Below are 17,954 nucleotides of genomic sequence, written 5' to 3'. Positions count from 1 at the left end.
TGCTCTGGGGATTGTCAGCTCCTTGGGAAGCTTGCTATGGAAGTGGGGCATAAGGCACATCTCCGTGCAGTACTTTTGTCAGTATAGCTATTTCTTTTCAGGATGTCTAAATCAAGACAATCTTCTTGCATCAATGTAGTTTGTGTTTTGCATCAGAAGGGAGGCTGGGCCCTTTGCAGTGCTAGTGGGAAGAGTGTTTCAGGACGTGAGAGTTTTGGCCTCGGGAAGATGCGTCAGTAAAGGCAGAATTGTATAGTCCCGCCTCTCCTCACCAGGCAGTTTGTGTCCCTTCTTGGCTGAATAGGCTGCTACTTTTTGGAGTGACTTCCTGTGTCTAAGGGAAGATGAATCAGTGATGTGCTGCAGGGATGCAGCAGCACTGCAGTTCTCTCTCCAGCCTGCTCTTTTCCTCCTAGCTCACAACTATGTCGTAAGGCAGTAGGAGTTGGAGGATACAGGCAGCAAAGCTGAAGGACAAAAACAGAAAGTTTCCTGTCTCTTAGGCAGAGGCTTTGAGGGGTTTAGAGGCATGAAGAGAGTGGATAGGTAAAGCATGTTAATTCTTAATAAAATACTTAAGCATAAAAATGAGTCCTGGTGTCTCCTCCCTCCCCATGCAAAGCTGTTTTACAGATTTTTAATCTTGTTAAATGCAGTTGCTGTATCAGATTGTCCTGCATTGCTAGCCACTACCCTATAAATTCTTCAAAGCTACTGGCTTTGTATTCGGTATGTTTTATTAAAGAGCTATGAGTGACTTGGGGGTGATACCTCTCTGAAGGTAATCATGCTCGTTCGCAGGGGCAGTCTGATCTTGTCATTGCTCTCACTGATGTCTGGGCAGGCGGATGATCTTGTCATTGCTCTCACTGATGTCTGGGCAGGCGGATGCAGAGCAGCTACAGGATCTCCTGAACTGTCATTAGAAAGCATCCTGGCGTTTTGCTTGAACTGGAGTGAGCACCTCCTAGGATGACCTGTGCTGCAGAGCATCAAACTGACTGCAGCAAATGGGTGTATCTCAAGGGCGGTGTGGCATGGCTGGCTGAATGCCTGATAGACCTTTTGTGCAGTGATTAGTAACACAGAGAAGTGACATCCCAGCAGCACTAGCTATGTGCCGTTCCACGATCTCCTTCCCTTTGCATTGATCCAAGCCTGCATTCCCTCTCAAACGTACAAACAGGTGGTTTAAAAGTCCCTTTGTTATGTGACCCAAAAAACATAAAATAAGGGTTAACAGAAGTCAGTATCTGGCTTATTTTGGCAATCAATGTCAGAGCCTGCTGTTTAAATAATTGCTGAAGACTATGGTATCCTGGGTAACACACATGAAAAACACAGCCAACGACAGGCAAATGCACAGTTGCTTTACATTAAAACCAGAACTACTGAAGCCTCAGGCAATCTGAGACATTGCAGACTTGTTTTCTGTGTTTTGCAAGAAGTTTGACCAAGTTTGTGACCTTACCTGTGTGGGTTTGTGTGATTGTGCGCATGTGGACTTATGTCTGTGTGTGTGCATATGGGCCAGAGAAGGAGAGAGCATTCAAAGAAAAATTGATGGATTTTTCAAGCCGCAGAAATAGCTGTGAGTTACAAGGGAACATTTGGACAAGGAGTAGTAGCAACAGGTGTCGAAGGAGGCACATGCTGCTCACCTTTGCTAATGTGACTGTGACCGGGAGCAAATGGCGTAAGAGAGGAAAAGAGTTTTGGCTGTAAACGGTTCAGATCTGCTCTCAGCTCTGTACGTGCCATGTGTGAGGCCTCGTTCTAATCCTGGGGAGTTGTTACAAGATCATTTACAGCAGCATCTAGAACCATTATTATTCAGCCATTTTCATTTCTTCTAACATGAAAACAAGGAGTATAAGAATGAATAGTGTGATCCTTCCTATAGATCTCTATGTTATCAAGTCGCACAGAGGGCTGGTTGATGGGAGCAGTGAGTTAATATTTCTGCTGAGCTGAAATTCAGCTGTTTTGGAGCAGAACAACAAATCCCATGTTGAGATAATGATCTTTCTGTCAGAATTGCCAGGAGATTCACGCTATGCAGTGTTGGATTTTCAGGCAGTTAAGGCTTCCCTAGATTTGGAGGACTGTTTGTATTTTTATGTCAGACTCCACTGAATGTCCAAGTGCAAAATCTGCAAATATTGGCATGTCCTTGGTTTCCTTTGGGACTACCACCTAATACCCCTGTGCACGTTACTTGCTTGTGTTTCTCTCCTTTGAACATCTCTTATTCTGCTTGTCCAAGAGGAGAGGAAGCAAGGAAATCTGGTTTCTACTATAAAGGAAAATGGTGTTTGGGAAACAGACCGTCAGAGGGACCCTGTCATATTCAGGATGATCCTGGGAACAAGGGACCCAGGATGTAAAATGATGGTGAGGAATCCAGAAATCCTTGTTTTCATTGCTAGGCAAAGAAATCTCTGTTGAAAGTCTGCATTGCCATTACTGGCAGAGATGCTCCCTCAGGTTGGCTGTATGTTGTTGTAGTGGTAACCATCAGACATATTTCCCTTCCACAGCAGAAATGGACCCAACGGTTTATTATTCCTTAGGTGTTCATTGTTCATTGTCCTCTATCTCTAGCAATTTGCATATCATTGTTTATAATTCCATGCTATCCAACCTTGCTGTGTCTATGGCCCTCTCGAAGGACATTCTGGCTTGATCGTGGTGGTAGTTCTGACGCAAGGGGTGCACGGGAGAGAAGTTTGTGCTTCACGCCTGCCTTGTCACCTCACCCTCAGGTATGTGATCATCTCCCGAGAGGAGAGGGAGCAGAACCTGATGGCCTTTCAGCACAGTGAGAGGATTTATTTCCGTGCCTGTCGCGACATCCGGCCTGGTGAGAAACTGAGGGTCTGGTACAGTGAGGATTACATGAAGCGGTTGCATAGTATGTCCCAGGAGACCATCAACAGGAATCTCACAAGAGGTGAGTCCCTCCCTTTCCTTCGTCCCTTTCCACCCTTTCCCCTAATCCCTTCTTGACCACCACACTTCTTGCACCAAGTGCATTGGGTGAAATAGGTAATGTATAGGCTGTGCAAGGAGATTTGCCTTTCTAGAAGCAAAGCCCATTAGGGCAAGAACCCCCAGCTCTGTGTGGCTTAGATGGTTGGGTGTATAAGAAGAATAATATAACCAAGGTCATAAAGATCACAAAAGAAAGATCTGTGTTGCGTTGTGCTGTGTATGTGCTATTAGGGCCTGATACAAAGGCCAGGAATCTCAGAGCTCCCCTGTCACAAGACTTTCTCGTCTGAAGATTGCTGAGCTGGTGGTCCAGCAGACAGCCATTAGATTTTTCTTTTGAACGTGCTGTTTCCTCTGGCTTCTGTTTGAGGGAGCTCTGGCTGGTTTTCTGTGCATGTGAAGGTGAGATTTCCTTGGTGTGTTTGTATGTCCATTTTCCTGGCTTAATTTATCTCCTCTTTCTTCAGAGAGATAATTTGGGATCAGCGCGACATCAGCTAGAGGCTCCTTAGTCTCACAACCTTAGAGTGCTTGTGCAACATACAGGAGGCTTTGTGCTTGTCATACTGATTCTTCCCTGGATAAAAATGGTTATCTTATCTTAACGATAGTCATGCTGGAACAAATCCAGTGATCCTTTAGGTCAGTGTAATGTCAGCAATACAGGAAGCTTTAGAGGAAGGCAAAAAATCTTAATTCATCTATACAATGCTGAGACCTGAAGGGAATTAAGGGCATTTCTTTTCAGGCCTAGCCACAGAATGGCAGGGCCTCAGAGGGGCAGCCACGCTAAATGTAACTTTCTAATTAAGATTCTCTTGTATATTATTGCACAGCTGCTGTTGCTGCCTTGACTTGGTAAAAGGTGTCTCCTCTTTAAACATGGGGTGGACAAAATGTCCTGAAAGAATTGGTTATTCTCCATCACCTTGGCGTTCTTAGGCACTTGGAGCGTTACATCTTGATGGCTGTACTTGGGCAATGCCCACTTCTGAATTAACACTGGTATGAGTATGTGTTTTTATATTAATGATTTTATTAATCGTTGAATGATTAGATACATGCTGCTGTAATTTTGCTGCATCCCACATACACATTAGTTGTCTAGGTAGCTTAGTACTTTCTAGAAAGTACTGCAGCAGAAAGTGTGTGCTGTCAGAGCACGTGCAGTTCCAGTGTTGGTCTGAAAGGGCACCAAGGCTGAGAGCCATTGCCCTGCATACAGACTTGCGTTTAGTGTCATGGTTTGTGTGAACTGAAATAATGACTCACAGCCTGCTCTGTGGTATGAGTGTTGTGAAGATCTGCCTCTGGGCTCCTCACGACCCCCCATATCCTTCCACACAGTCAGGTAGAAACCCAGGTGGCTCTGGAAACCATCCTAGAAGTCCCCTCACATCCCAGTGAGCTCACCCCACACTGCACTGGGCTGAGGACTGCGTTCACACGTTCACAAAAGGAGCACGGACACATTGTTGATTCCCCAGACATCTCAGCATCAGCTGGGATGGCACTAGGAGGCGATCAGGGAAAAGAATAAAAATCTGTTGAGGAACTTTATATTTAAAAGATTCCCAATTCCCTGAAAAACGTCTCAAGTGAAATGGCACTTTTTTAAGTCACAAAAAAGGAACATAGTTCCTCGGTCTTATTTCTTTTAGTAGTTTCTGCCCCACCTCATCAATGGAGCTGATACCAATAATATGAGGGGTCCTCTTGTGACTTATGCCTTTTTCATAGGTCTGATCCACTCAGTTAGGGGAAGAAATCACACAGAAAGAAGGAGGATCCATCCTCTAAATCCCTTCCTGTGCCAACAGTTGTAATAGTCTATGACAGGGAAAACATTAGGGCAGAAACTCAAAGCTCTGCCTTTAGAGATACTCTGACAGAATGTGTTGAAAACCAGGTCCGTTGTTTCTGATTCACTCAAGAAGTAATTGGAGTTGCCAGCCAGTATCAGAACCTACCACAAAACACTTGCCAGCCAGGCCAGTCCTTTTTACGGTGCCATACTCTAACTGTTTTGAGCCTTGCATCTTTTCTGCATTCTTACCATTGCTCTCCTTAGAGAGGCACTGGTAGCTTTTACCCTGTTACTCTTATGAAAGCATGAATACACTTTTAAAAGCAAACAAAACAAAAAAAAACAGCATAAAGCAACGTCTTGTTTGGGAAGCCATCAATGCTTGAAGTTATTTACAAGATAGAAGAAAGATGGAAATTGAACCAAACCTTTCGTCTTTTGAATTTCCAGGTAAGGAAAACTGGCTATTCCCTTTATTTTAAGCAGTTAATAACTTGTATGAAGTTGCTTTTTTTTTAATTTATTTTTATCACTGAATAACAGCCACGATCTTAGACTCCACAGGGACAAGCTAGATGTCCCATCCTTGGAGGTCATTCACCTGTTCTAGCTCAGATGGCAATGCATACCTTGGGGTTTAAGAGTACAAGTTATTTTTACTCCTTTGCCTTTGCATTTCCAGAGCAGCCTCCAAACTGAAACAGAGTGAAGGGGCTTGCAAACATTGTGCTGTGGCGTGCACAGACACTGGGGTTCTCATGAAACAGTCTGAATCTCTCACTGCACCTGCTATACACCTGATACCTTTTACCAAGTCAAAACAGGCACAAGTCTTCCAGCCAGCCGAACCGGCATTTGGGCTCTGGGCGTTAGGTTCCACTGTGATACATCATTCACCTTGTTCACCTTGTAGGTTAAACAAGCTGCCTGTAGTTTCTCTTCTCTTTAAAGTGTGGGGGTCCTAGTCCTCTGTGGCTACCTAGGACTGTCTCTGTTTTTGCAGAGGCCCCTCCTCTCGCAAGCCTTGGTTTCCACTGAGTTGTGTCAGTTCCCTGGTTTGTAACGCAATGGACAAACCTGCAGGGATTCAGCTTGCCTTTTTATTCTTTTTTCATTTGAGTTTTAGATTGAGGAATGTTGCTTGGTTCCCAGTGATAATACCCACCCCTCATTTTGCTTTCTAGGAGACAAAAAGTTACAGAGAGAGAAGTCAGAAAAGAACATGGAAAATCAAGAGGACATGCGGGGGCCACTCCAGTTCACCACACTGAAGCAAGGGAAGAGCCCTTACAAGCGCAGCTGTGACGAGGGGGAATCCCACCCCCAAACGAAGAAAAAAAAAATTGACCTCATCTTCAAAGATGTCCTGGAGGCTTCTTTAGAGTCTGCCAAGTTGGAAGAGAACCAGTTAGCAACAAGTACACCCATTTCCATCAGAAAAGCGTCCAAATACCAGGCTGAAGACATCTTTGAGAGGTGCGGCAGTACCATGCAACACAGCTCCCTGAACTTCAGCAGAGACCGGAGTGAGGGGGAATGGAAGGTCCCCCAAGCTTCCTCTTTTAGCTCAGCCAAAGAGATGGGGTTCCTTGAAGATGAAGAAGAAGAGCCTCTGTCACTCAAAGCAGACAGCCCAACTGAGCTATTGCTGGCCTCTGCTCAAGGCAACTCCCATGAAATCCCCACCACCTCCTTCTGCCCCAACTGCATCCGGCTGAAGAAGAAGATCCGGGAGTTGCAGGCTGAGTTAGACATGCTAAGATCTGGGAAGTTACCTGAGCCACCCGTGTTACCGCCTCAGGTACCCGAGCTCCAAGAGTTCTCTGACCCCACAGGTAAGCCTTGCCAAGTAAGAACATTCTCCAAACCCTGCCTAAGGAAAGTAGTGAGATGCCTGTGTGCTGTGTGCCCATCTAAAACATTTTGCTCTGAATATTCAGGTGAACACTTGGTTCCGTGGAGGGTTCATGGCGAGGTTTTGTGAACGGGTGGGTCAGGAGCTGATGCTGTTGGCACAGTGGAAGACACTGGGAAAGACTTTGTAATGACAACTTGCTCTATTTGTTTCCATTGTAATCAATAATGCAGTGCCAATAAAAAAGACATTCCATTGCAGACTGTTTGCTGTATTTTTGATGCATTCTCTTTCAGCGAAAACCCCTCCATGGTGCCTTACATGCCACCAAGAAGCTTTGCTTGAAAGTCTGAATGACTCTGTGGTAACACTGAAATGTGTACTCCTTGTGTATGAAATGATGTCCTGCTGTGTCCCTTGTTGGAAAGCACTCTCTGTTTACTCCACTGCCTTCACACAAACATGTCCCTTTCTGAAGATACATTTCATTTCCTCCAGGAATGTGCTGTCGAGCAGCCAGTAACCTCCACCAAAGTAATATTTCGGTCATCCCATATATTGTGAAAGTAGCCAGGATGTAATACCATTTGTTGCTGAACAGCGTGGCACGTTGGAGACAAAGTTCATAAGCAGAAACATTGATTTATTTTCCTTCAAAGACAGGATTCAAATTCTACCCATAGTGCACTGTGAGCAGGAGAAAGCAGGAGAAGCCAGTCGATCAGGCAGTGCTTTACTGTCACCAGTAGGGTGCTTCTCAAGCTCAGCAACTTTGTAAATATCTTATTTTTTCCTCCTTCTTCTGTTTTCTTTCTACAGCTTCAGAAAGCATCATCTCTGTTCCCACCATCATGGAGGACGATGACCAAGAGGTGGATTCTGCTGATGAATCAGTTTCCAATGACATGATTGCTGCTACAGACGAGCCTTCCAAGATGTCTTCTGCGACTGGTCGGAGGATACGGCGTTTCAAGCAAGAGTGGCTTAAAAAGTTTTGGTTTCTGCGGTACTCCCCGACATTGAATGAAATGTGGTGCCATGTCTGCAGGCAGTACACAGTGCAATCCTCTCGGACTTCAGCCTTCATCATTGGCTCAAAGCAGTTCAAGATACACACAATAAAGCTTCATAGCCAGAGCAACCTCCACAAGAAGTGCCTGCAGCTTTACAAGCTCAGGATGCATCCAGAGAAGACAGAAGAGATGTGCCGAAATATGACCCTGCTCTTCAATACAGCCTACCACTTGGCTTTGGAAGGCAGGCCCTACTATGACTTTCGGCCACTGGCAGAACTACTGAGAAAGTGTGAGCTCAAGGTGGTCGATCAATACATGAATGAGGGAGACTGCCAAATCTTAATTCACCATATTGCCCGGGCTCTTCGAGAGGACCTGGTGGAACGGATCCGACAGTCTCCCTTCCTCAGCATCATTCTGGACGGGCAGACTGATGACTTGCTTGCAGACACAGTTGCAGTTTATGTACAGTACACAAGCAGTGATGGGCCTCCAGCAACTGAATTCCTGTCTCTTCAAGAACTGGGCTTTTCTACAACAGACAGTTACCTCCAAGCATTAGACAGGGCTTTTTCCAGCCTGGGAATACGACTGCAGGATGAGAAGCCAACTATTGGCTTGGGAGTCGATGGTGCTAACATTACTGCCAGCCTGAGAGCTAACTTGTTCATGACAATCAGAAAGACTTTGCCATGGCTACTCTGCTTGCCGTTTATGGTACACAGGCCCCATTTGGAAATTTTGGATGCAATTAGCGGGAAAGAGCTTCCATGCCTGGAGGAGCTAGAAAATAATTTGAAGCAATTGCTCAGTTTCTATCGTTACTCTCCCCGACTCATGTGCGAATTGAGGGTCACTGCTGCCACTCTGTGTGAAGAGACCGAGTTCTTGGGAGACATCCGAGCAGTGAAGTGGATCATTGGGGAGCAAAACGTGCTCAATGCTCTGATCAAGGATTACCTTGAGGTTGTGGCCCATCTCAAAGATGTCAGCGGCCAGACCCAAAGGGCAGATGCTTCTGCAATTGCCTTGGCCCTCCTGCAGTTCTTGATGGACTACCAGTCAATTAAACTCATCTACTTCTTGCTGGATGTGATTGCTGTGCTTTCACGCCTTGCCTATGTCTTCCAAGGGGAGTACCTTCTTGTGTCGCAAGTGGACGATAAAATAGAGGAGGCTATCCAGGAGATTAGTCGGCTGGCAGACTCACCTGGGGAGTACTTGCAGGAATTTGAGGAAAACTTCCGTGAAAGCTTTAACGGCATTGCTGTGAAAAACCTACGGGTGGCTGAAGCCAAATTCCAGTCGATCAGAGAAAAGATCTGCCAGAAGACCCAGGTGATCCTAGCCCAAAGGTTTGATTCCCGTAGCCGGACATTTGTGAAAGCCTGTCAGGTATTTGACCTTGCAGCTTGGCCCAGAAGCACTGATGAGCTCATGAGCTATGGGAAGGAGGATATGGTACAAATATTTGAACACCTGGAGACAGTCCCATCGTTTTCCAGAGAGGTTTGCAGAGAGGGGATGGACACCCAAGGGAGTTTGCTGATGGAGTGGCGAGAACTCAAGGTGGATTATTATACCAAAAATGGTTTTAAAGACTTACTCAGTCACATTTGTAAATACAAACAGAGATTTCCCCTCTTAAATAAAATAGTTCAGATCCTCAAAGTCCTTCCCACCTCATCGGCCTGCTGTGAGAAGGGGCGCAATGCCCTGCAGAGAGTGCGCAAAAACAACCGCTCTCGGCTCACGCTGGAGCAGCTCAGTGATCTTTTGACAATTGCCGTTAACGGGCCGCCCATTGCCAACTTTGATTGCAAAAGGGCGCTAGATAGTTGGTTTGAAGAAAAGTCGGGCAATAGTTATGCACTGTCAGCTGAAATGCTGAGCAGGATGTCGTCTCTTGATCAGAAGCCGATGCTGCAGAGCATGGACCACGGCTCTGAATTTTACCCCGATATTTAGGAAGGAATGCCTCAGATCAGAAAGCTGTTGAATAATTTTTTTAATCTATACTCTAAACTTTGATATATTATAAAAATATATATATATTATATATATTAAGGAAAAACCCACACTGAAAATTTAAAAGTTAAGGCGATGTGCGTCTGATAGAAGCTAAGCAGAATTTTAAAGATTGAGACAATGTTTAAAAATTTACTGGTGTCTCCAACCATGGCAGCTGCAGTGTAGGTGGCAACATTTCATTCTTTAGAAGCTATGTGCTGGGGCCATACTCTACATGTTCAACCCTAACAATCTATAAGCTAGATGACGGGTCTTTGTCAGCCTCCTCCTCCCGGTGGTTTCCTTTGTATGTGTGTTGTTGGTTTGTTGAGTTGTTTGTTTTTTTCCTCAGTAGTAATCTCTGCCTCTCTTTTCATTGTTTAGTCCAGTTATTGAGCCATTTGAGCCTTTCGTTGACGACCGTCAGATTTCTGATTTCCGACAGAGCATCCCGTGTTTGTGTTGTCCCCAGCTCTCCAACTCCACTTAGTTCTCTTAATTAGAGTGGAAGTTTTCTTCACTCACAAAGATTACTGGGAGGAGGGAAAGACTTGGGGTGGGGTTATTTTGTTTTTTCTGATTCAAAAACAAGTATCTCCACTAAACTGTGATGCCCCTTCCTCAGTTCTCCCTACTTTTGGGCTGTAGAGTAATACTTGGCTTTCAGCTCCTATTATGATAACCGCAGTACCAGTCTATCATACCTATATTATAACATGATGTCATGTGCAGACTATAAAATAGCAAAATAGAGAAGGCAGGGGGAAATTTTTGCATTTATATTTTTATATTGTAGGAGATAAAAAATATATATATACAACTATTCATTCAAAACCAGGGCTGCTGTGGAAGCTAGACAGCCAATGAGTCAATAGCCATCTCTGGGCAGAGATTCAAAGGCTTAAAAAATTATATTCTAATTTACATTATTTATACTATGTCTTTATAATCCTAGATTGTTGTGGGTTTTTTGTTTTGTTTTGTTTTGTTTTTGGAATGAGTGAAAGAAAAACCTGCTGCAGTTTGGTGGCAGGGGCTATCAATGCAAGATCTATCTTGGATTATAATCATGTGATGATGTCCTGTAAAGGTTCACGTATTCTCTTGTGACCAAGGTAACATGTTCCACAGCACAGCAGACTGATGACAGCAGGAAGAAGGGATGTTGTACTTCTTCCTGTGAAATGTTTCTTCCTTCCTTGAAGGGATGCAGAGTCCAGCCAAAATGTGAATGGGGGACTTGCACCTTCCATCACAAAAGAGATTGTTTTGAGGGCTTGGGGTTCTTTGTTTTATTCTTTTAAAGGAAATGAGCTCCATGCACTCACACAATATCACTTCAGGTTAGAAAAGCAAAAAAAAAAAAAAAAAAAAAGAAAAAAGGTGCAAAAACTCCACAGATGCTAGTGCCTTGCCCTGCTGATGTGGCATGGACAGCACCAACCTGACCAGAACATCATGGGAGTGAGAACCTGTTGTCCAGAAGGTGTCCGAGCTGACATGTTCTCACTTCCCAGAGGGACGAGCTTTGTGCCAAGCTGTGTTGTTTGGAAACATGACGGTGGTATCAGCAACACTGAACCTTTCCTTTCTCCTGTTACCCCCCTGCCCTTGGTCTTGGTGCTAAGATATCTCTAGAACCATTGCTGCTAGTTGATAGCTTTTCATTTATATAAATATATATATATATATATAATATTATTTTATTTTTTAAACTTTTTTGTTTGTTTTCAATGGAGATGTAGCATGTTTGGAACCGATCTCTCTCAGAGTCACTTTCACTGCCAGGGTTCACGCACTGTCTTCCCCAAGAAAACACGCACTTCTACCTAAATCTCACTCACCTCCCACTAACCAACTTGTCCTAAGCAGAACTGTACTGTTAATATCAGGCAGAGATGTGCAACTATGCCACTACATACTTGCTCAGCTTTTAAACCCATGGAAATGGCTAGACTGATATATGTCAAGAGTTTTGGAAATGTTTCCCCTCTTTTCCTGTGGTGAGGAGAGATTGAGACTGTCTGAAGCACTAGTAAAGATGAGTCTTTGTGTTCTTCATCCTGACTCTGCCGCTTTTGCTGTAAAACAGGGCTGTTTGGCTGGGTAGTTGGAAAGGAGTAGAGAAGACCCTCCAAAGGTTGCAGCGGTAGCTGGGCAGATGGGATACAGTCCCTAGCACTTAATCCCTTTCCCCTCTGCCTCGCCTCAGATGGTATGTTCAGCTTGTGTGCTTGTTCAGACACGGGAGAGCAGGTCTGCTGGGTGACACCGTGGGTGCATCTGTGCTACAGGGCGAAGACCCAGGCACCCAAGCATTTCTCGCTGGCATCCTCATAGAAACGTTGTGAGTTAGGTCAGGACGTTGCTTTGCGCTTGCGCAGGCATGGCAGTATTTAATACCTAGCAAGCAAAAAATGATGTTACGTGCATTTTTTTCCTTTCTTTCCCAGTAAATTATGTGAGCAAATTGGCCCATTCATCCAGAGGAGTAAAAATGAAACTGGATACCCTCTGCCACTGCACAGACTTGGGCAGTTCTTTCTTTGACCATAAAAGAGGAATGTCTGTACATGAGGTGTTCGTAGCCCCTCCAGGCCTGGAGAGTAAGCCTTGCTCATGGTGCTGTCATAAAGCTCACAGATCTGTTTCCTTCAGGGGAGCCGGGAGGCCCCTTCCTTAATTAAAATTTGAGGAGACATAAAGAAAAAAATAAAAGTCCCTGTAAAAGCATTGCTGTTCCATTAAGCTCTAATTTGGAGATGGGCTAGGTAAGCTTAGATATTGGAGACAAGAAATGAATCCACACACCACAGGGGAATGGGCAGATGGCAGGGGAATCTCCTTTTTTAAATATGCGCAGATGTCTGGGAAACTGCAGCAGCTGAAACAAAAATAACAAAAGAAGATATCTGAAATGAGCTGCTGTGGGTGCTGTAAAGGCAGTTCCCCTCCTCCCCTTTTTTCTTTTTCCTTTGCTCAGCTCCATAGCTCCTTTAGCAAAAAAACCCAAAAAACCAAAAAAAACAACAAAAAAAAACTACCCTTCAGTTTGCAGCAATAAAAGTTCCTTGGTATGTGGCTCTTTTTTATAGAGGCCCATCAAACTGCCTGGCCCTCTTGCTGGAATGGGACACTTGCAGACAGCTTCCAGGTACCTTTGTAAACAGAAACACTTCCCTAGTGCTTGTGTTAAGGCCACCTAAAAGGCCGGTTTACAACTTCTGTTCTGATCTTCTTTACTTTTGCCACTAGTTGCCTTTGTTGGCAACATAAAAACTGCCAGAGACTTGATCAGTAATGATTCTGGTAATTTGTTACCCCTTTTCCTTTTGTTTTTTTGCAAATCCCAGTATTGTGAGGCTCATCTTCCACTGGGTGCTCTTATTCCTAAGGGCAGTGAAACGTGCAGAGCGTGGCTTTTCTCCAGGCAGTCTGCAAAAAGGGGAAGGCGTTTGTTTCTCTTGCAAAAACCTTGTATGCATCTGTGAAACAGTGTCAGTAGGAAGAATGATTCCCTCTGACTGGATGTTGCTGATACCTGTGAACTGGAAAGGGCAGAGATTGCTCGTCCTTGGTTATGGGCGGAAATGAGCACTCAGTGTAACAGCCAGCCCAGCGGAGTCGCGCAACACAAAGAAATCCTCATTGCCTTCACATCAAAACATAAATCAAGCCTTTGTACGAGACAAATGCAGGTGCTTTGGAAGCTTTCCCTCTAGGTTACCCGCCTATCTCAGATCTGTAGCTGTTACTCACATGGATGGTCCTGTGGATCGAAACGTGACTACAGGCAGGAGTGAGATTGTCAGCAGGGAGGAATGACAATGCAAAGTGCCCTTGGCTTTTTAGCACCCTGCTTAGCGAGGCTTTTCTGAAAGCAGGTGCTTTGCCCTTTTTGCAAATCCAAGCCAGTCTCTGAGGAGGACGGGGACCAGCTGGGCTGCGGCGAGGCCAGAGGGCAGCGGCAGGCTGGCTCTCCTCTCGGCACGGTGACGAGTGCGGCCTGGGCATGGCCGTGGCATGGGCGCTGGCCCAGCTCCTGGGGACAGCCGCGCCAGAGCACAGGGTGGCCCTTGGAGGTAGGAGATCGCTGCGGCGGCTCAGGCTTAATCAACTCCCTCCCTGCTACTCTGAGCCAAGAGGAGGTTGTTTTGAACGTATTACAGCATCCTGAACTGCTTCAGTGGCAAAGCTAGAATGGTTTAATTTTTCTTAAATGAGCTTTTTATCCTGTTCTTCCCCCTTTTTCTTATCTAGGGCATCTGACTGTGAATAATACGCACTTCTCCAGACCCTTGGATTTGTATTTCTAGCCCATGGGTTTTTTGATTGCCAATTTCTCCTGCCCACTTTCTGCTCAGGCTCCTCTACTCTTTCCCTGCTGTAAAGCAGAAATCCATTAAGCACATGCAGACATTTCCTTCTACAGGGCTCACTAGTGGCTGCAAGAAGTCCAGGCCTCCCGGCCATGAGACTGAACACGACAGGGACAATCCTCATGGAACAAGAGACCAAAGCTCTTCCCGTGCCAGCAAAAGTGCAAGGGAGGCACAGGGGAGTTGTGAGGATATGCAGGGGGCAAGGTCCCGGCGTGTGCCGTCTGTGTTGGGTCTTGGACTGGCCTTGGTGTTATCCTCCGTGCTGTTTGCACTTTTGCTGATACGAATTCTCAGACATGATTCAGGCTCAGTCTGTTTCTTTCTCACAGCACAAACTCAACCAGGTGGCCCGCGAGGTCTTTGGGGTCCCCCTTCTTTCTTATCTCATTAGTATTGCTGTTTGTTTGACCAGTGGGTAAAACAGCCTAAGCAGCTGGCTTGCAAATAAGCAGCAACATCCTCTGCTTTTGCCAGATTCCCCTCTCAGCCCTGTCAAAAGAGGTCCTAAAAGCAGAGAAATGGTACGTTGCTCCCCCGGCCATTGTATTCAATGCAGTAATGCCTATGCAATTCCTGTCTCCCTTGGGGACATGTATGATGTGTGTGCATGTAAGCTAGTGTATGTATACAGTACATATGCATACAGTCTATATATTGTATATACGCACATCCCAGTACATATACACACAGTACAAAAAAAAATCACATGCTTATATATCTATAAATAAAATCCTATATATTTATATATTTCTATGTTTTCAATAGATATGAAGATATAATATAGAGATAGAATCAACCACCCTTGTGTAAGGCTGGCCCTGTGTTCTGGCACAAGGCATGTAACAGTGAAGACTTTGGACTTTGGGAGAGTTTAGCCATACACTGAGGCCTACATTTACATGTATAGCACTCTACAGTGAGGGGCTTTGCTGTGGTTAGGGCAAGGGGATTCCTTGCTGGTGTGTTAATGAAGTGCTAAATAAGGTTTGTGTAATAGAGGAATGTCTTGGTGTGGGAAAATGCTTGAGTGTCCTTGTCTTCTAACTAAGCCTTCGGCTAAGGTCCTGTGTGTTCACACTTGGGCAGATACATATCCCACCCTTATATGCACTTTTCTCTCTCTGCATGGATGTGTTTGGCAACTGAGGGTACTAGTGCCATGAAAATGTGGCGCTCTGCTTTACCTACCTGACATTGCTTGGCAGTCACTGACGCACTCTAGGGAAGAAGCTGTGCTCTGCAGATGCTAGTACAGCACAGTGCGAGAGAGTTCATTTGCACAGTGTGTTTCGCACATGGTTGTCAGTCAGTGACACAGCGATGGAGCTGGCATAAAGCAAACAGGAGAGTAAATGCGTTACTGAGTTGAGGGACAGTCACTATCACATGGTCAGAGACAGAAGGAATGATGTGTGGAGATGGAGCAGCATGAATGAAAAGGGACTGTGAATTAGGAGCCGTAAGGATTGGAGCGTGCAAGCCAAACTGCGAGTCTCGTGTGCAGCTGCGTCAGAGCGAGGTTGCCGCTGCTTTGCGTAAGCAGCCCGTAGCAGTGTGGCTGCAGGGTGTTCCTGCTGCGCCTCCTCGGGCCTCGCAGCTGCTTCCTGGCTGGTAGCTAGCCTGCCTGGCTCATGGCCTAGAGGGCTTTTCTGGAGGGAAGGGAATGGTTTGGTAAGTGGAAGACACAGTCAGCAATGCACGTGGCCGGTTAAGCCCCAACACACAGAGTGCTGACGTTGCCAAACTGAAGCACTTAAGGGTTCAGCCCTCTCGCCTGTCCCTGTGGGGAGACCTATTTTCACATGACTGGCATTTCTGTGCTGGGACTTTGGGTGGATCTGGGCAATTGCTTTCATGGATCAACCTTTCCAGAGCATCTGCTGATGTCTGCAGGATGGACAGCCGCCTTATCTCTCCATTCCTTTCATCACACAAAAACTGTTCGGAGCCGTTCCTATCACACTGACCCACCTATGTAGTGAAGCTGTTGATTTGCGCCTAGGAAGACCTGTGAGGCTTCTTGTTCAAAGCCAGTAGCTGGTAGAGTTTCACTGCTGCTGCTCCCCCAAGAGGGAGCTATCAAATTGTCAAAGGAGAAGGATGGAGGTTTGGCTTTGCAGCTCTATTGTCAGGCCTAGCAACCACTTCACTTCTTGCTTTTCATTTTAATTTTTAATTTCTGTTGGGAGGAGGGTGAATTTTAATTCTGACAGTTGAATGACTAGTTACACTGGTATTGCATGAGCGGATGCTGTGCAAGCTTCCCCCCAAACTCTGTCACACACCTCAGTGCCCTCTCCCAGGCCTCCCGTCTCCTCCACACAACTGGTAATCCACCTCAGTCGCAACCTGCCCTCCGAGAGCTTTCCTCTCTGTTGTGGCTGCACACTGCGCTTAGTGGCACCTCACCACCACAGCAGAGAGCAGAGCTCCCTAGCACTTGTTCTTCATGAACCTCAGAGATGGTTTCCCCACTCCCAGCTTTCTCCTTCACATGCCACTGACATTTATGTAAACTCAGCAAACTTGCTCCCAGGCCACGTGCTGCCGGTGGGGAATTCCTGCCTGGCATTGGACTCTCATGCACTGCACCTCATGTTGAATAAGCTCCCTGGGCAAAGTGGGGGAACCATGTCTCATATGCTGTAATGTAATGAATGCTGTAGGAGGGCTATAAAGCTTTCTGCCGATCAGGCATCCTCATAGACTCATCCAACTGTTTGCAAAATGCGTTTCTCATTTTTACTTCCAGAAAACAGAAGGTTTTGTCTTAAACCTCTCCATATCCACATCCAAGCACAGCCCTGCTGAACTGTTCGAAGCTCTCTGTCACCCACCCAACACACACACACACACACAGGCACGCAAAATGAGAGGAAAAAATATCTAGAAGTCTATTACTACATATGTATTAATATGTTAATATCACTCTTTTGGAGAACATGTTATTACTTTACAGACTATGCTTTATAGTACCTGTGTGAAAGGACCTAGGACACTGGATACGAATAGAGCTATGTTGATATATCATAGTATGTACACGAGAACCTTCCTTTTGACATATTATCCTTGTAATGTAAGATGATTGTTAATAAAAAACATTCAAATTTATCAAGTTGGGTTGTTAATTCTTTATATTATTGTGGGAGGTTAATGTAATTTTCCCAAAGTAAGGGCATCTAAAGTGATACGCTCCCTGCTCCCCAGCCTGCTTTGGCAGATGAGTGCAACGAGCGGGTGCAGTGGCGTCTATCCAGAGGAGCACGTTGCAGCCAGCTGTGGTGACGGTAGCTCTCCCTGCTGGCTGCCTCATCTGGACACCTCCAGCGCGTTTTTGCAGCCCCTCAGCATGCTTTTCCCAGCTGTTGGGCCAGCAGGCCCTCGATGCCCCCTTAGGACCTGCGTGGTTTCAGCGTGGGCTCGCTGTGCCTGAGCTGTACACCAAGGGGGGCTGTAGCAGCACGGGCTTAGCGTCAGCAGCAGCTGCCCTAGATTAAACCTAGTGCAGGCGTGTCGGGGTGCGCGGCAGCCGGACCGGAGCGCCGTGTGGGTGTGCCTGCAACCTCTGTGTCCCCTCTGGTCTGTCTGTTTCAATGGCCTAGATTGTAGCATCTTTGGCTTCATTGCAGTGGTGTGTACTTGCAATGCTCCACTTGCTCCGTTAGAGCACATCCACAAAGCCTGGTGTGTGTTTGGTTTGGTTTTAAGGCCAGAGAGTCTTTTCTTGAGCTCTACATGCTCCAAAGCAGGGGAAACTGGACTTTTTCTACCCTTTAAAGAAAGAGCTATGTTTTAAATTTGGATATTTTTTCTTTGGCATGAAAATTTTGGCTGAGGTTGGGTCTACACTGGATTAACTAAAGGTATGATTTTAAAACCTGCTCAGTCAA

At 45.7% G+C, this 17,954-nt stretch overlaps 1 protein-coding gene across 5 annotated transcripts in view; it reads left to right on the top strand.

Moving 5' to 3' along the window:
- The window catches only part of LOC112979242 (zinc finger protein 862), a 52,464-nt gene extending 35,289 nt beyond the window's left edge, over positions 1–17,175 (top strand). For 3 of the 5 annotated variants that reach the window (XM_064512739.1, XM_064512738.1, XM_026093245.2), the window contains exons 6-8: positions 2,766–2,953; positions 5,986–6,636; positions 7,476–17,175. In XM_064512739.1, coding sequence (XP_064368809.1) covers positions 2,766–2,953; positions 5,986–6,636; positions 7,476–9,640 — 3,004 coding nt within the window. In that variant the 3' untranslated portion in view covers positions 9,641–17,175. Of the gene's footprint in view, positions 1–2,765; positions 2,954–2,984; positions 5,252–5,985; positions 6,637–7,475 lie in introns of those variants that run through there. The other 2 variants (XM_026093249.2, XM_064512740.1) reach the window with 2 other exon arrangements.
- Positions 17,176–17,954: the final 779 nt, after the last annotated feature.

Source organism: Dromaius novaehollandiae, chromosome 5 (genome assembly GCF_036370855.1).
Source record: "Dromaius novaehollandiae isolate bDroNov1 chromosome 5, bDroNov1.hap1, whole genome shotgun sequence".
Classification (NCBI taxonomy): domain Eukaryota; kingdom Metazoa; phylum Chordata; class Aves; order Casuariiformes; family Dromaiidae; genus Dromaius; species Dromaius novaehollandiae.
The sequence above is the reverse complement of the archived record's forward strand: the minus strand, read 5'-3'. Positions and strand labels throughout refer to the sequence as shown.